The sequence below is a fragment of the Chaetura pelagica genome, unplaced genomic scaffold, assembly GCF_000747805.2.
Source record: "Chaetura pelagica isolate M959 unplaced genomic scaffold, ChaPel_1.0 scaffold109, whole genome shotgun sequence".
Classification (NCBI taxonomy): domain Eukaryota; kingdom Metazoa; phylum Chordata; class Aves; order Apodiformes; family Apodidae; genus Chaetura; species Chaetura pelagica.
Genome location: NW_009970725.1, coordinates 536,074 through 552,379, shown reverse-complemented (window position 1 = coordinate 552,379; position 16,306 = coordinate 536,074). Strand labels below are relative to the sequence as shown.

Here is a 16,306-nt window from a genome sequence, read left to right as displayed (position 1 = left end):
CATGAAGAATATTTCCATCTATTTTTTAGAATATTGCTCCAAATAACAGGAGTAAATGGAAGCAGAGACTAGAAAGCCTGTGAACTAATTCTAAATGACATGTCTTCACCTGATGGTGTTTTTGTATTTATGTCTTCTCAAATAATATATGCAGCACTTCCGAGGAAGTTAGTGCCTCTTAACTGTTATCATTAGCCATTAAGAAATTGTTCCCTTTTAGCCTTAATGCTGCACCAGCCTGTATCTTTACCCTTCTGTCATGGCAAAATGCCAAACACTATTTGTGCAAAATAGGTAGTAAATAACAAATGATATAACCATGTGACAGAGATTCAATCTCTCTGTTTAGCAAATCAAGCCAAAATGACCATTTCATTTAAGCAGGCATGTTAAATGGAAACAAGGCAGAACCTGGAGCAGCAATGTGTAATACTGTTCTGATACCTTGGATTGCTACCATGACAGGAGGACTGACTTGAAACAGTTTGGCGGTTGTAATGTTTTATATCATTTACCATTTCTCTAGGTTTTGTGTTCTTTGGCCAGTTTGTCTGTTTATGCTCGTGGCCTGATGGGAGTGGACTTGTGCAGTGAAGCAGTTGGTACTAAAAATCCAGTGAGCTAAAGGTCTGATATCCTCATTATGTGCGATTCGGGAGGAGTTACTCTGGGCTCATTCTAGTCTGTTCCCATGAATTGTCTGGCAATTTCTAGCAAGATTGTCATCATTGTGTTCCTGGAATATAAAGAATCATCCTCTGGTTTAGTTTAATCCCAAAATAATTTTTTATTATTATTTTTATTTCTCTATAATCACTCCATGCTGCAAACCTGAAAGAAGTAGGGAATGAGGTGCAGTTTCTTGATTCAAACTGATGTGCTGCTGTAAGCACACCAGTGTTACTGAGCTCTGATAGCTGAAATGCAGAGGAAGATTATCTAATGTATTTGGACTAATAAGTGGTAAATACATTTAGTTCAACTGCTCTTACCTGGAATTATAAAATAAAGACTGTAGTTTTGTTTTGGTAGAATTATCTTCAAAAGAACTGTCAACAGGATATTATAAGTCAGCAGAAAAAGACCAATATTTCTACAGTGAAAATTTTCATTTTCTTATTCTCACCAATAAATTATTCTTCATCTCTATTAGGATTAGTTTCTTCTTCTCCCAAAATATATAAAAACATTAACTTAGCCTTTAAGGCAAAGTAACCTGTGATACTTACTGTTTATATTTTCCAAAGGAAAATATTCTAAGCTACTGAATTCTGTACGCTGTTATTTCATCAGGAAATGAGAATTATGTACTGTGATTGCAGATTGGGGCTGAACTATCTCTTATAATTGGTGAATTGTCAAGAATAGACCAACTTTCTATACTTGAAACCCTGATTCAGGTACCCAGAATAAAAACCTGGAGAAAAGGATCCTCTTCCTTGCATTCTGTTGCCCTTAGTATGTATGCCCTGAGGTTACCTTCTCTTCATAACCAGAGAATCAGAACTTCCTTTCTCCTTTATTTCAAGTAGTTAATGTTCTAATATTATCAATAGATGACAGAAACTCAAGTTGCAATGTAAAAAAACACCTGAAGTCTCAAGAGGCAGCAGTAGAAGCATTTTTGTATACTGAGCAAATGTAAATTTGGTGCTTGTACACTTAACTGCTCAGTGACTCCAGTAATATTTTTTATAATTTTGTTATGCCATTTTTTTAACATAGTCATTGTAATGATTTAATGCCTGTCTTTTACATAGCCTTTTAGAAGATCCCTAGCTCTGCCTGAAAACATTTTACCTCCTTTTTATCAACTGTGTCATCCCAAAATTTTCTGTTTGATTACAGAGCTTATCTAAAGTTACTCTGTTAGCAATTTGTAGATTTTAATCACTTACTTTCTAAAAGGTCATATTCTTTTTTTAGTGAGTGCTAGCTTTTCCTGCTATTTTATGTTAATTAATCCTCTTATATCCTTTATCAAAGTTATTGTATTTGGCAAAATGTTTCTTCTATTACTTTGTTGAGCCAAACATTGATGTGAGTCCAACAGGTCCCTCATAATGCTGAAATAGTATTCCTTGACTTCTGTTCATTGATTGGTTTTATGATAAAATCCTCAATTTTTCTTCCCTTTTCTTGCCTATGGGCCTACCTCTCTACTTTGTCATCCCATTTTTTCAGCTAGTGTAGTTTCAGTAAATCAGCTTACAGTAAAAGAATACAGAATAGAGGATCAGGCCATAGAGTTCCAATTCTCAGATTGTAGGGATGGCTTTTTCTTACTGCACGGAAGCAGGTCTCCGTTTCAGATGTGGTAGCAGTGGGGTTTCTTAGAGAAGGTCAGGTTTTCAGTGGAAATTAAACCAGGGTTACAGAGGCTAAACTTATTTTCTAAGGTCTTTTTATTTTACTCTATACACAAAAAACTGTGTTAAGTGAGCAGCACACAGAAGGCCACAAATGAACAAATTTCACCCATGGGCTTATATTTAAGCATTCTGGTGTTCAGGAGCCATCAAGCATCAACATTAACACCTTTTATAGCTGTTCTACTATCTTGAGGAACTACGTGACAAAGTTTGAAAAAATTGCAGCAGCTCAGGCTGCTCTGTGCCTAGGTTTCCATTTGTACAAAAAAGGCTTCACCACCACAACCTAGCTGGTGAATGTTGATATGAATGTCCAAGCATTTCTCCATAGTGGCATGTTCTAAGTAGGCATGTACAACATGGTTTGGAGAATGTTTTAATAGCTTGATTTTTTGTCTATTTCCTATAAATGCATTGTAACATATACTCAAGTTAAGGGTAATGAACATTTATTATCCTAATATAGCAGCCTGTATTGTTAATTTGCACAAAAATTTAAAGCACAAGCTGGTCTTTTTGTTATGAAGGTTCCTTTATAAATAATGCAGATTGTGTAGTCCAAATAAATGCCAGACCTAACACTTTCCAGATGGTGAGAGGTTATAGACACAGGGAGCTATGGAAAATATTTTCCAGTTCTTTACATTTCAACATGTGCATGTTTTCTACTTCAGACTGATTTATTTAGGCTTGTGGCAATAGAAAGCTGTATTTGATTAGACCATTATCATCCCTCTGGTTACCACAGAGATGCACAGTGCTACAAAGGGAGCTGTCATTTATTTATCTGCTAATATCTTTGTGTTGTGTTATAATTATCTCTTGTGCTGTTCTGGTGTGTCCTGTACTTAATCTATTTGGTTTGATCTCCCTCCAGAAATGAAAGAACTTGTTGGTATTTTCTTCTTGTAATCAATTATTGTTAAAGGGCTTCTCCAAAAGAAGCCTTGAACGTGCTTTAAAATTGTGCCTACAGTTACTTAAATTTTGAAGTTTGATTATGGAGATTATTTGTAGGCTTAAGTAATAAAGATATCAATCATGCCAATCTTTGTATAAAAACAGTCATAACATGAACATTCTACATCCTTTCCTTAGCTGCCTGAGATGTTTTGCATTTTCAAAACTGGGAATGTCTGTAGTAGTGTAAAAGCATGAAGAAGACTTCATGTTGATATATCTCCACTTTTACTAATCCCCAGTGCCTTATTCCAGGTGTAGTCCAGCCTTATTATTCAAATGGCTGGTCAAAAATGAGTACAGTTGTTTAGCCTTCTTTTGGAAATGTGACCTTTCTCCTTCCATGCTCTGAAACTATTTGCCCCTTCCTGATGGGTGTGAATCTTTGTTTTATTTCCTAGTTTCATTCATGTTTCATTTCCTTGTTTGTTGTCACCCCTTATCCTCTGTCCTTTGAGCAGTTTCTTCTTTGGTTTATATTCTCCAGTTGCTAATCTTCACACAGTTATGATTATACTAAAAGTTATGATATAAAATGTCATTTGGATATATAGCTTAATTATGCTAATTTTCAGATCAATTTATCTTTGTAGCTTGCCATCCATATCTGCCACTTAGTTTAACAATATGTTTTTATGTTAAAAGACGTTGAAACTAGTTTTTATAAGGCTCTGTCAAACGTGTGTGCATTATTGAGATCAATTTTGTGTCACAAATCTTGGTACACTAATGCATGGAGGTAACAGCTGCGGTGAATGCTTAGAGTTACAGAAAATATTAAGAATGATGAAGTGACACCACTCATACTTGGAGTCACAGTTGTAATAGTGATAGTTAGAAACGCTGTCTTTGTCAGTTTAAGAAAATTTTGTATAGATTAAAGAAATATTCTAATTTAGTTTAGCATACAGTCTATTCATCAACACTTCCTTCCTAACTTTCAATATCTGTGGAGCTATTTTTCCTTGTAACGATTTGCAGTGTTATTTTATTACTTGTTCTGCTTCACCACTGGGAATCAGAAATGATAGCTTTTCTTTGATGAGTTTTATAAGCTGCCTTGGGGTCCAGTGAATTAAAAATTCAAGAAAATGTCAGGTTCTACAAGAATTTGGTGGTAAAAAAATAATAGTATTTTAATTATTTTTGTAGAATATTGTCCAGTTTCAAGTGTTTTGTTATAATTTTCTATTTTTATCTTAGTTCCTTCTTAAAAGTAGTGTTTGTGTTTGTTAGGGCTTTTGAGAGCTCTTTTCACTCCCAAGAACTGTTAAAATTACCCATTAGTGAAATAATAATCTCCTCTGTGATACTACATAACAGCAGAAATGGCCAGCAGGGATTAGAATAGAAACACTGACTGGAAAAATTACCATTAAGATGTAAACAGGAATTTTTTTTAAAAAAGTTTAATAAAAAAAAATGAAATTAAACATAAAAGTATGTGATTACTGCAAATATTTTTAAAGATGTTTGCATAGCTGGAGAACTATTAAAATAATAGTAATGTGATGCAAAATATGCTAATATGGTAACAGAATTATATTCCAGAATTCTTTGAAGATAAGTGCATATTTTTTGTGTATAAGACTTTGGTCTAGACTAGACAGAGAGGCATTAAAAAGTTGTAAATATATTTTGACAGAGAGCTGTTTTTAAAAGTGTTTGCATCCACTAATGATAAATGTTGAAACTTTCCAAAAACAGTATAAGCTTTTATAAATGAGAGAGCCCATTCATCCACTTGCACACAGCTGTGTGTGGAGTGAAAATCTAAACCCCCTAGGATTAATGATTGCTCTGAAAGGAGGGTCAGACACTCACAATATCTGAGGTGGATACCAGTGTCTTGATACCAGTGAAATACAGCTACTGTTTGAAACCATGGCTAGGCATAGTTAGGGTGGTCTCCAGGTAACTTGCCAAGAATGACTTTGCAAATTAGGTCCTGAAATAATGAATAATCAAAAGGGATTGCTTACAGCTCTGGAGCCCTCAACACAGGAAAGACATGGACCTCTTGGAGAGGGTCCAGAGGAAGATTAAAGGGCTGGAGCACCTGTGCTATGAAGACAGGCTGAGGGATTTGGGGCTGTTCAGCCTGGAGAAGAGAAGGCTCCAGGGAGACCTTAGAGAACCTTCCAGTGCCTGAAGGGGCTACAGGAAAGCTGGGGAGGGACTTTTGACCAGAGAGGGCAGGGACAGGACAAGGGGTAATGGTTTTAAACTGGAAGAGGGTGGACTTAGGTTAGACATCAGGAAGAAATTCTTCACCATGAGGGTAGTAAGGTGCTGGAATAGGTTGCCCAGGGAGGTTGTTGAGGCCCCCTCCCTGGAGGTGTTCAAGGCCAGGTTGGATGAGGCTTGTGCAGCCTGGTCTAGTGTGAGGTGTTCCTGCTCATAGCAGGGAGGTTGGAACCTGATGATCTTTAAGGCCCCTTCCAACCTTAACCATTCTGTGATTCTATGAATGAAATGGAGCACTAGGGAACATGTGCTTGATGGGCTGCTTTGCTGAGTAATGCACAGCTATACTCAGCATAATGCTTTTGCTTTTTTTTTTTTCTGCTTTTTTTTTTAAGCTTAGTATTTTCCTATTTTCGTGCAGAGAATAAGAAGAAAGAAGACTTGAACCTGGAAGTAACAAAATGCAGGGATAACTGTTGCTACTTCCAAACTTGAAAGTCGATACAGTCTTCTGGCAAAATACTAATGGGAAAGCTTTTGAATCGTGCAAACTACATGGATAATCTCAAAGTTTTTCTTCTTCTAGTGTTGGTGTACGAGGTCCATGTGTACACGGGTGCTAAACTTGGTGCTGAAACAGATTCTAATGTTTATATAAACCTCATTGGGACAAGAGGAGATGCTGGTAAAAGGAAGCTCCACAGATCTGAGAATAATAATGTAAAATTTCGACATGGACAGGTGAAGTAAAAACAACACTACTTATGATCAATAAGAGTAAATTATGCCTAGCATACTGTTCTTCAAAAGTGTAAATATCCTTTTATTTACAAGTTTTATTCAGGCAGTTTGCCATTTTCTCTTGTATTTTCTTTATTCAAAATTACTTACATAATCATATCTGTGAAGTATTTTTATCTGCTGGATCAACCATTTACTAAGAACATTGCACAGTAGCATTTGAGTACTCTTGCTTATTTATATTGCACATAAAGTAAGGAAAAGAACATTCTTTTTTGTTCTCCTGAACAAATCACTGTAAAATTTGGAATAAAGTTCTAAATCCATATTCTCATATATGTTTTCCAGTCTCAGTGATGTGGATAGAGCTAGAAAATGAAGTACAGAGATGACCAAATAATTCTTTGCAGCTGATCCTTGTGTAGTATCAAATAAATTGAGTGCTGTTTCTGTGGAGTAATTTTAAAGTGTTATTCACTTTAGAAAACTTTAAAAGATACAGAGCAGCAAGGACTAATATAAGACATGTATGTTCATTCTGCAAAAATAAAAGAGAAAAATAGACTATTCGATACTGCTAAAGCAATAGCTCTGTTCAAGACTTTTATAATTTTCCTTGTATGGTTCCACAGGTGGATATTTTCTGTATAAAGGCTGTCTCTCTGGGAGACTTGGAGAAAGTTCTGATTAGCCATGATGGAGCTGGTCCAGGTAAGATTTAACTTCCTAGAGACCAATCTGTTTCCAAGTCCTTTTAAACCAATGCACTTTATTTATATTGCATCCTTCAAACAAAATGTGACAGAAGGTCTTGCAGTGATAAAAAGTCTTCCTGCCAACTGGTCACTGTTATGGGGCAGTGAGAAACAGTGGTAATTGACAGCAAAAAGAAAGTGAGTTTAATGTAAAATACTGTTGTTCTACTCTTTGTTTTCAAGTGCATTTACAAGAAAGCACTATTTATTTGCAAGCAGAAAACTCATGAAAGCATTGCTTGTGCAGGTGAGACAGTCCTTCATTAGACAAAGAGTGAAGACTGGTCAGAATAGAGTTAAAGATAAATTAGTAGCTATACCATAGTGTCTTTGCTGCTTTGGCAATGGTGAAAGATTTGGTTATTTCTTGAATCTGTGCAAGTCAATGTGGAGTTGTTCCAGTGACTGACATTGCATTCAACTTGTAGGTTTTTTCAGAAAACCTACAGAGAGAATTTTGAGATGAGCCAAATTTTTATCACAGATAAAGAGATGTGCATCTCTGGAATGGTGTGAATGAGGAGAAATCTAGCATTTAAAAGCACCAAAGATGTAAATACTGCAGATATATTTGCAGATTCGTGATTATGAAGAAGCCAAGAGAAGGATTTTTAAAGCAGTTCAGGGCCACACTGATACTAGATGAGAAAAGCACCTGTACCATACTTGGTTCTGAAATGGCCTCAAGCAACACCCATCTTGCTGGCTGTCTCTACTGTTTAAGGTTCTGAGCAGACTTGTGACTATTACAGAAGTAGGCTTATTAGTGCAGCCTTGTTACAGGATGTAAACTTTATTTTTTTGTCTTTGTAGTTCTCTAGAGTTTGCTCCCTTCAGCACTATGGGCAATTGCATATCTGCAGTCTTCCAAAGCTGCAGCCCCACTCCGCTTGCAAATGAGAGCAGCGGTCTTAATGATTTGTTAATTATATGTGATAGTGACATCACTCACAGGGGACCAACATTTCCAGCTTTCACAAAGATCTGTTAACTACACAAAAATATTAGTCCCAACATCTTTGTGCCTGATCGCCAAGAATCAAAAGATGTAGGCTGGGATGTGAATGGTGTTGGCAGTTCACAGATGTGTATGCATGTACTTGTCTCCAAGGGAAAAAACTTAGCTCTCTTAAAATTAAAACAGAGGAAGGAAGGGAAGAATTAACATTGTAGCTCTTTTGAGAGACACAGAGTAATAAAGCTTTCATTCTGTTAATATGTCTTATCTCTTTAGCTGATCTCTGTCTTAATATGACCTGTATTTCTGCTGGTAAAAGATAATCTGGGAATTTTTCTTTGTATTTATTCCCCAAAATTGCATTATTTCACATGATAAACTTTTGTCATTTCAACGCAGGCAATGGATGGTTCCTGGATAAGATTGTGATCAAACATAAAGAAGGAAGGGAGGCTCGGGAGGTTATATTTCCTTGTAACAGGTATGCTGTTCATGGGGAAAAATGATTTGTTACACTGCCAGCAACCTAAGAAAAAAAGCTGCAGAAAAGGCATATGCACACATGCTAGATATACGAACAATGCCTAAGTTTTTCAACATACAAAGGATGCAAAATGTGTAATTAAAGACAGAGAATGAAGTTGCTCTATTGGTGTGGGAGGGAGTCACAGCCTAATGCCCAAACCCAAGTGTCGCATTAGAGCAAAGGTTGCACTGGTCTTTCTTTCATCAAAATTATACAGAGACAACATGAAAATAAATAAGCTTTCAGTGCTCAATCTTTTAATAAATAATGTGTATCAAGATCTAGCTGTACTGATTTTGGTCAGATTGTCTTTCTTAGTGGCTGAAAACATGCGCATGCTGGAAATCTTTGGAAAAACCTTTAACTTTTCTCTTAAAGGAGAGGTACAACAATTCCTTTCATTTTGTTAATCTGTCTTACTAGGTGTAGAATTTTGCTACCATGAGCAAAATTGGAAAATGCTTGATTCTCTCAGTTCTAACAATTATCAAACACCCATTTTTCCAAATATTTTTATTACCTGAGGTAACTGCAGCCTGCAATTTTAGCAGTCATTGAGTTGAATTATATGGCTATAATAAAAATAAAACATAAATTAAGACAAGATGCAAGTACAGACTTTTGTGTTATTTCTATATTAATATATTTAATACAATACAAATAATCTGAAGAATCGTAATTTAGATCCAGCTTATTATATTCTGTAGTATGTGGTATCTGGGATTTATAAGTTTGGGTTACCAGGCTGAAATAGTTTAATATTAAAGTTATTTTTATTTTTATTTTTATTTTATTTTTATTTTATATATATTATTTTATTTTTATTTTATTATTATCCCATGTTACTTTGGGAACTCTGTGTTAAAATCTTGAAAATCTTTAGGGGTTCAGTACAATCAGCTCTCATCCTCTAGAAATTCTACCTGCTAGTGTTTCAGTTTGCAAGGTTCCTGGAAATTACTAGCTAAGAACCATTTACGAAGCATTTACTCCTCTCAGAACTATTATTCCAATGATCAGGTCTGTTATTTAGTTTTCCTTTCTGCCTATTAGGCTTTTTAATTGGTTTAGTGTACATTAAAGAGAGTTATTGGAAAAGTAGATGAATGCAAGATAGTTTCTTTAATTACAAGGAAATTTTATGAGACTTCTCTAAAGAGAAGACACTTAATGAAGACACTTGGCTTCTCTATAAAACTGCCATGTCAATAAAAAAAAGCTCTTAGAAAAAGACTGAAGACTTAATATATAGAACTAGAGGAGTCCTGTAGTCCTGTCATTGCCTGCAGTGTAAATGTTCTCCCAGTGTGTCAAAGTCTATATTCTATTTATAGAAACTGCTAGTGATCTTTTGTTTCATAGGAGGGAATGAGGAAAAAGCTCAAAAAAGTTAATAAAGATATTTATTGCAACACTCGTTAAAATACAATGGAGTTCAAGCTTCATGTATATGAGATTTATTTATAGAGTTTTATTATACAGAAGAAGTGAAATATATTATGGACCCCTGGATTTAAAAAATGCAATATCAACATGCAGCAAATAGAAAAGAAGTCAGCCCATATTTATTTGTTTTTAAATAAGTGAGATTGTTAAAAGCTGTGAAGTGTTAATATACCAGTGAGCAAGATCAACGGAAGGAGTATGGATTTGTGTTTACAGTGAAATGATGTTGCAAGAAAGATGCTTAAATTCATCAGTATAAAAGAAAAGGGAAGTTTAAAAAGTTCAGTTCCTTGGTGCAGATTTACAGAAGCTTTAGAAACTTCCACAACTGCAGGGGTTATGGATAATTTTAAGTATGATGTATATAACTAACTTCTGCAGATTATATAGCCCCTCCAGAGAACCATGTAGTCTCTGATCCTGTAAATACTTCGTGTTTCATATAAAGTGCTCCATACAGTATTATAGCATTTCAAATAGTTATCATGAAAATTCCTATTTGCCTGGAGCAGAGTGATCCAAACTCTCCTAACATGAATAAGGCCAACTATGATGAGTGTTTAAAAGAAAATGAAATCTAGGAAGTAGTTTCAGGGCATAATTTGATAAAAAGTTATTAAAAATGACTGTTGGAGAGAGAAGGTAACTGTGAGATCATTTGTAATATACTGATAATTGTTATTAATCTTATTTTTGTTTTTGCAATGAAAGATGGTTAGATGAGTATCAAGATGATGGGAAGACTGAGAGGGAGCTAACTGCAGATAGTAAGTATTTTGTTAAAGAAACTTTGTGTTATAACAATATGTTATATACTTAATGCCAGCTTATTACTTAAGAACCCTCCTGAATAAGACTGCAACTTAAGAAAAGTGATAATAAGGCTTGTTCACATATTTTTTTTCTGTTCATGTTTTAGATGATGGCAATTCAAAGAAGACATTCCTTAAAGGTAGGAGTTGTTTTCTACACCCTTGTTTTTGCTGTCTGGATTTAATCTGCAAACCAGTGTTTAGTGATAAATATTTGAGCAAGTGACCTCATTGTATATGTAAGCTATCAACAGAGAGAGAAAATGAAGACGTATCAGCTGACAGTGGTCTACAGAAAGGAATATGCCTTTATTAGTACCTGAGAAAAACATGCTGCTCATAAACCACCTCTGATTTTCTTTGTATTTCTACTATTCTGTTCTGAAATCAGCCAGGAATTCCTCTGAGAAGAGATTCAGGTGTTGTTTTGTTTATCCCAATGTCACTTTCATTTAATACATTGGGACAGGTCCCCTAGCAAACATCATCGAGTTGAAAAATGTGTTGTGAAGTGTCAGTGGAAGCATTTTCAGGTCAAAATCCATCAGGGTATTCCTGAAGCAGCCAGAAATAAAGCAGGCTTAACCTCCAGATCTGTTACTGAAGCCAAATGTAATATATACATTCAGTTGGCTAAATCATCTTGAATTAGTAAAAAGATTTTAATAAAAAACTAACCGCTGAGCTGTCTATTTTATACCTACAAAGACAGCCTGATCACTGTAATACTAGTACCTCCTAAGTGTTTAAAATTTGAGATACCATCTTTGTGTTCCTCCCTGACATGAAAAGAAAGAGAATAACACATGTATCTTTATGATTATTTAACTGTAAATGCATATTTTGTGTTACTGTGTCCGAGAATGATATGGAAGGAACAAAAATACTAACGTTTATGTTTGGCTCTGCAAACAGTGACTTGTCTTCTGTAGGATGAGTCCTGATCTCTCAATCTAATTCCACTTTCAGTGGAAATTTAAAAAATTGCCTTCAATCAAACAGTTTAGCCAACACCTTTATTGTTGCATGGTAACATAAGTTTGACAAGAGGAGATTGATTAACTCAGGTGAGTAAAGGCTTTCCCACAGAGAACTTTGATTTTCACCACAGTGACTTGGAGTTGGGTTTGCATTCTGCTAAGAGCACAGCCCAGAGATGCAGCAATAATACCTATTTCACCGTATGTTCAGAAAACAGATTATATTTTACTACTCATCCAAGTTTTTTTTCTAATGCAGCTTCATTCTTTATTGTGCTATAATAAGCAGGCACAGCTGCACAGACTGCTGAGAGCCTGTGCATGTCAGGAGGGATTAGACGCCATATAGGGTATGAGGAGGAGTGGCTTGTTCCGAATCAGTTTGTGAAACATCACACTGTCAAGACCTCCAGGAGGACCCCAAGAGTGCGTGATGATTTCTTAGGTTGAGATCGGATGTTCTGAATAACAGAGGTATAAAGCAGAAGAACACTTTTTTAGGAACTGTTCTCCCAATTAGCTATGCATTGGCTTAGCTTAATTTGCTCTTTAGCTATCTTTTCCTTACCCAGGAACTCATTCCAGTGAGGAACTGAGATGGGTGAGAGACTGTGCTTGTATGCCTTACATGAAAAAGATGATGAGCAGGACTAATCTCAGGATTGTTCACAGTATAGTTTGTCTTGTTCTACTGGTTATCTCACAGACCTTGCATGTGAAAAATACTGAGTTTTGTAGGAGTGTAACCATCACAAAAGTTTTGGAAAGGTGTCTTGTACTCTGTTATGTGTCGATCCATCATGACACAGTACCAGGGTTAGAACTGATGAGAAAACATTTCAGAGATGAAGAGTTTTGGAAGAAAAAGTAATTGCCTTAAATTCTCCCAGAAGCTGTAGCAGTGAAGATTTCACATAGTAGAGCAGATATTAGTGATAAGCAGTACCATGCAGAGTGGAAGCAAAAACTTTTCATGTAGTATACATGTGCCAGATAAGAGGCAAGCAGTGTTGATTTTAAGGGCACAATGCTTTAGGCATTAATGTGGTCATATTCTATATAAGCTGCATTCTGCAAGTGGGGTTCAGGGAAAGTAATAAAAACTTGATCAGCATAATTCAGTGGTGTTTGGTTATTTTCCGAATAAAATAAACGTATTTCGGTAAGGTCTATAATAAATGTTACAAAACAACACAGTAAGTGACCCCAAAGGTGAGAAATCTTGTTCTCTTTGGGTGAAGCTAGTAAGATATCCAACCACTTAGCCAAAGAAGAGAGTTTGAAAATCACCATTGCTAAGCAGGTTGCTTGAAGGTTCTCAGTCCTCCTTCAGGAAGGCTGGCTTTATGCCAGCTTTAATGAAGCATAAATCCCAGATCCCTGTGAATTCTGCTGCTGGCTGTGGATTGTGCCAAAATGCAGTATGCTTATATAAAGTTTCCCAGAAACTTTTGTATATCTGTAGATTATGGAGAGGCTCTGGAAAATCAAGCATAGGTACAGACTTATTTGTATTCTCTTGATTCCACCTTGTATGTTTGATAGAAGAGAAAAAGACAAAAGGGGTTGCCTTGGTAGTGAGCGTGGATAGCTGCTCTCAGCGAGATTTTACTGCTTCTACCATCCATTTTATCTTCTCCTTTTCTGCCTCAATCTAGGTGGAGTATAATAATGGAATGTAGTAAAAGATTTTCTCCCAATGAAAGGAGACAAGACACAATATATTCCAATGTTATTGACACCACAGTCAGTTAAAAGGAGCTGGATTCCTGTAATGTGGTTCCTGTAGGGTGCTCTGTGGTATTTTGGACTTTTGTGGGTGGTGCATGATGTTGTTAAACATTAATGAACTGCAGTTCATCAGGGGATAGATATTTCTAGATTGTCTCTTCTTATTGTGCAAAGTTGTTGATATTAAGACATATAGAAAATTCATAAGAAAAGAGAAAATATGCAGTAAGTTATTCCATGAGTTCCTTTGTTTTTAAATTATCCTCTACATTTGCTAATGTGATAAGAATAATCACAGAATTCCCAAATTATAAATGGATTTGTCATATTTCTAAAAAGCAATGACACTATCTATTGCCAGATGGAGGCTGAATTTCCAGTGAAAATAAAATAAGCGTTGTCTTAAGAAAACACAAATTCCTACAATCTGCTACTACAAGGAAGTAAGCAACCTGCTTCTACATCTAGAGAAGTGTGAATGCCATTGTAGGTTTAAAAAAACCCAGACACCAGAGTAAAGGAAAAGGAATAATGTCCTGTGAAAACAATGGTGGCAGTCTTCTAAAAACATATAAATTATTCATACTTTAAAAGCAGAAAAAAAATACCTTTCCTTCTTCAGTTTTCTAAATTATATTACAAAGTATTGAGTTTGTGTTTTACCTTGCCCAGTCTGCTACATGCAGAAGTCATTGGAGGTTTGGTTTTCACAGTTTTGCTGCAAGGTTTTGAACTCATGGCAAAAACACCTTCTGGACAGGAAAGGTCCTCTGCTTCTAACATATCTCTGGATACATCCCTGTAATGTGAAATCAGATCTTTGGCTATATTATTTAGGAATGAAATAATTCTGAGGGGTTTTTTTTTGTTGTTTGGGGTTTTTTATGTTTTTGTTATTGGTTTTCTTTTTTCAGAAATCTGTTCCCACATTTTAGCAGTTGGCATACTGATGAATCAAAGAAAAAAGTTACAGATTGATACATAGGCTAAAGGTTCAATAATATACTAACACACTGCTCACTCTGAGAGGAAGCTAACACTATTCAGAAGTATCAGGGGAAAAGTCTCTTTTTTAACGTGGCCACGCATAGGCAATGCAGAAGACAACATACTCAAGTTCAGCTATTTGATTTTCAGAGCTTAGTGAGGACTTCAGAATATCTTGAATAGAGATGTAGAAACCACTGAATACAATGTAGCATCAGTACCCTCTTTGCTGTAGCTGTCTAAGTGAATACAATATATTAGGCAAGATATATCTTTTTCCTCATTCTGGCATGAGCAGGTTATATGAATTTGCTGACCTGATAGAAAATGCAGTCAGTCTGAGTTAGCTCAGTTACCAAATTTTAGAAGCATTAAAAGTAAATGATAGAGAACAAACAGTTGCAAATGCTGAGGCCTTAAATCTATTAATGACTGATGTATTTTCTGGAAAACTCCCAACTGGTGTCTTGGCCTTTCTTCTGAAATAGTAATTAAAAACACAATCATGGTTATTAATTAAAAGAAATCATCTTGCCTGAAATACCTTCTCTAAACATGCTGCCTCTTTGAACAAGGAACAGACAGTTATGCATCCATGATTTCTTTTAACTTGGGACTTGCTCTCTCCTGAGGCAAAGCAATATTAGAGAGAGAAAAAAAATAGCTCACCTGGCAAACACAGTAATCCAAAATTATCTTAATTTCTCCTCTGCTGTGTTCCTGGGACTGCCTTCAAAATGGGGTAGGGTTGGAGAGGATAAGAGGTTCAGGGCTATGTTGGGAATCTTTGTAAAAATGTGAATCTGCTCATAAGCCCTCGGAGTGCTCAGGAACAGCAGAAGCTCAAATGATGCTTGACTTCACCAAGTGACACCCTGAAGGGTACCACATGCTGACCTGGCACAAGCAGATAAAATTCAAGGCTGGCACATATATCAAACAACAAGTTCCTCATTAGGCAAAGTGTGGATCTTCCACATACTATATCTGACTCATTCCTGGAAATGACCTCAAAAAAGAGTTCAGATGGAAGGATCCTTTCAGCTAATGTGTTATCCAACAGACTGACTGTGACATGGGTATTTGCCTGCTGGTTTGTAGCTGAGCCTAGAAGAGTCATGGAACAGTCAAATGTAAAGCAGAGAAAGCTTCTGTAACAAGGGAGAAACCAGAATTAGCTAAAGAAAACAGGGGGAAAATCATCAACCAAGAAAAACAGATCAGGTTTTCACCCAATGTCCATCTTCCAGCAGCCAGAGGAAAAGAGAGGGTATGAAAAAAAATAAACTTCACTGTAAGAGAAGGAATAACAGCCAATTTATTTCAGAATTAAATTGTTCTAAAATTTATTTTGTCAGCATATTGCGTTGTAGGTTTACACACAATCACAAGGAGAACACTAGTTCTTCTTTATATTAATCCCATTAGCAAATTATCATATTATCAAAGTACTGGTCACAGTCTAAACAGAGGCTTTGTATTTCCTTCCACTGTTAAGTTCCTTTTGCTATACAGGATTAACTGCATCAGAGGAATATTCAAATTCGAGCAGTTAAGTAACTTTCTAATCTATACTGTCCATCTAAATATTTTTTCCACAATTGGAATGGTTTTCTGTAGCTTCTTGGCTGCTTTATAGGCTTCAAACATTGTTATGAGTACAGATCACCAACTCAAAAGAATTTCTGAAAGGCCTAAGCCATGACCTGAGTTCTCTGCAAACACTTATTTGGAATTCTGTAACTTTTGGATTCAAACTAGTGAATGATCCAATCTGGCAAAGGAGCAGAGTGAACATAACAAATCAAGTTAGAAAACTCGGAGAAAATAAGTGTAAGTTTCATTGTTTAA

General features: G+C 35.8%; 1 protein-coding gene across 1 annotated transcript in view; it reads left to right on the top strand.

The window, feature by feature from the left end:
• LOC104396969 (lipoxygenase homology domain-containing protein 1-like) overlaps positions 1–16,306 on the top strand; it is a 156,807-nt gene that overhangs the window by 63,576 nt on the left and 76,925 nt on the right. Inside the window, exons 22-26 of the mRNA XM_010006882.1 lie at positions 6,106–6,260; positions 6,893–6,971; positions 8,373–8,454; positions 10,657–10,712; positions 10,865–10,897. Coding sequence (XP_010005184.1) covers positions 6,106–6,260; positions 6,893–6,971; positions 8,373–8,454; positions 10,657–10,712; positions 10,865–10,897 — 405 coding nt within the window. The remainder of the gene's footprint in view (positions 1–6,105; positions 6,261–6,892; positions 6,972–8,372; positions 8,455–10,656; positions 10,713–10,864; positions 10,898–16,306) is intronic.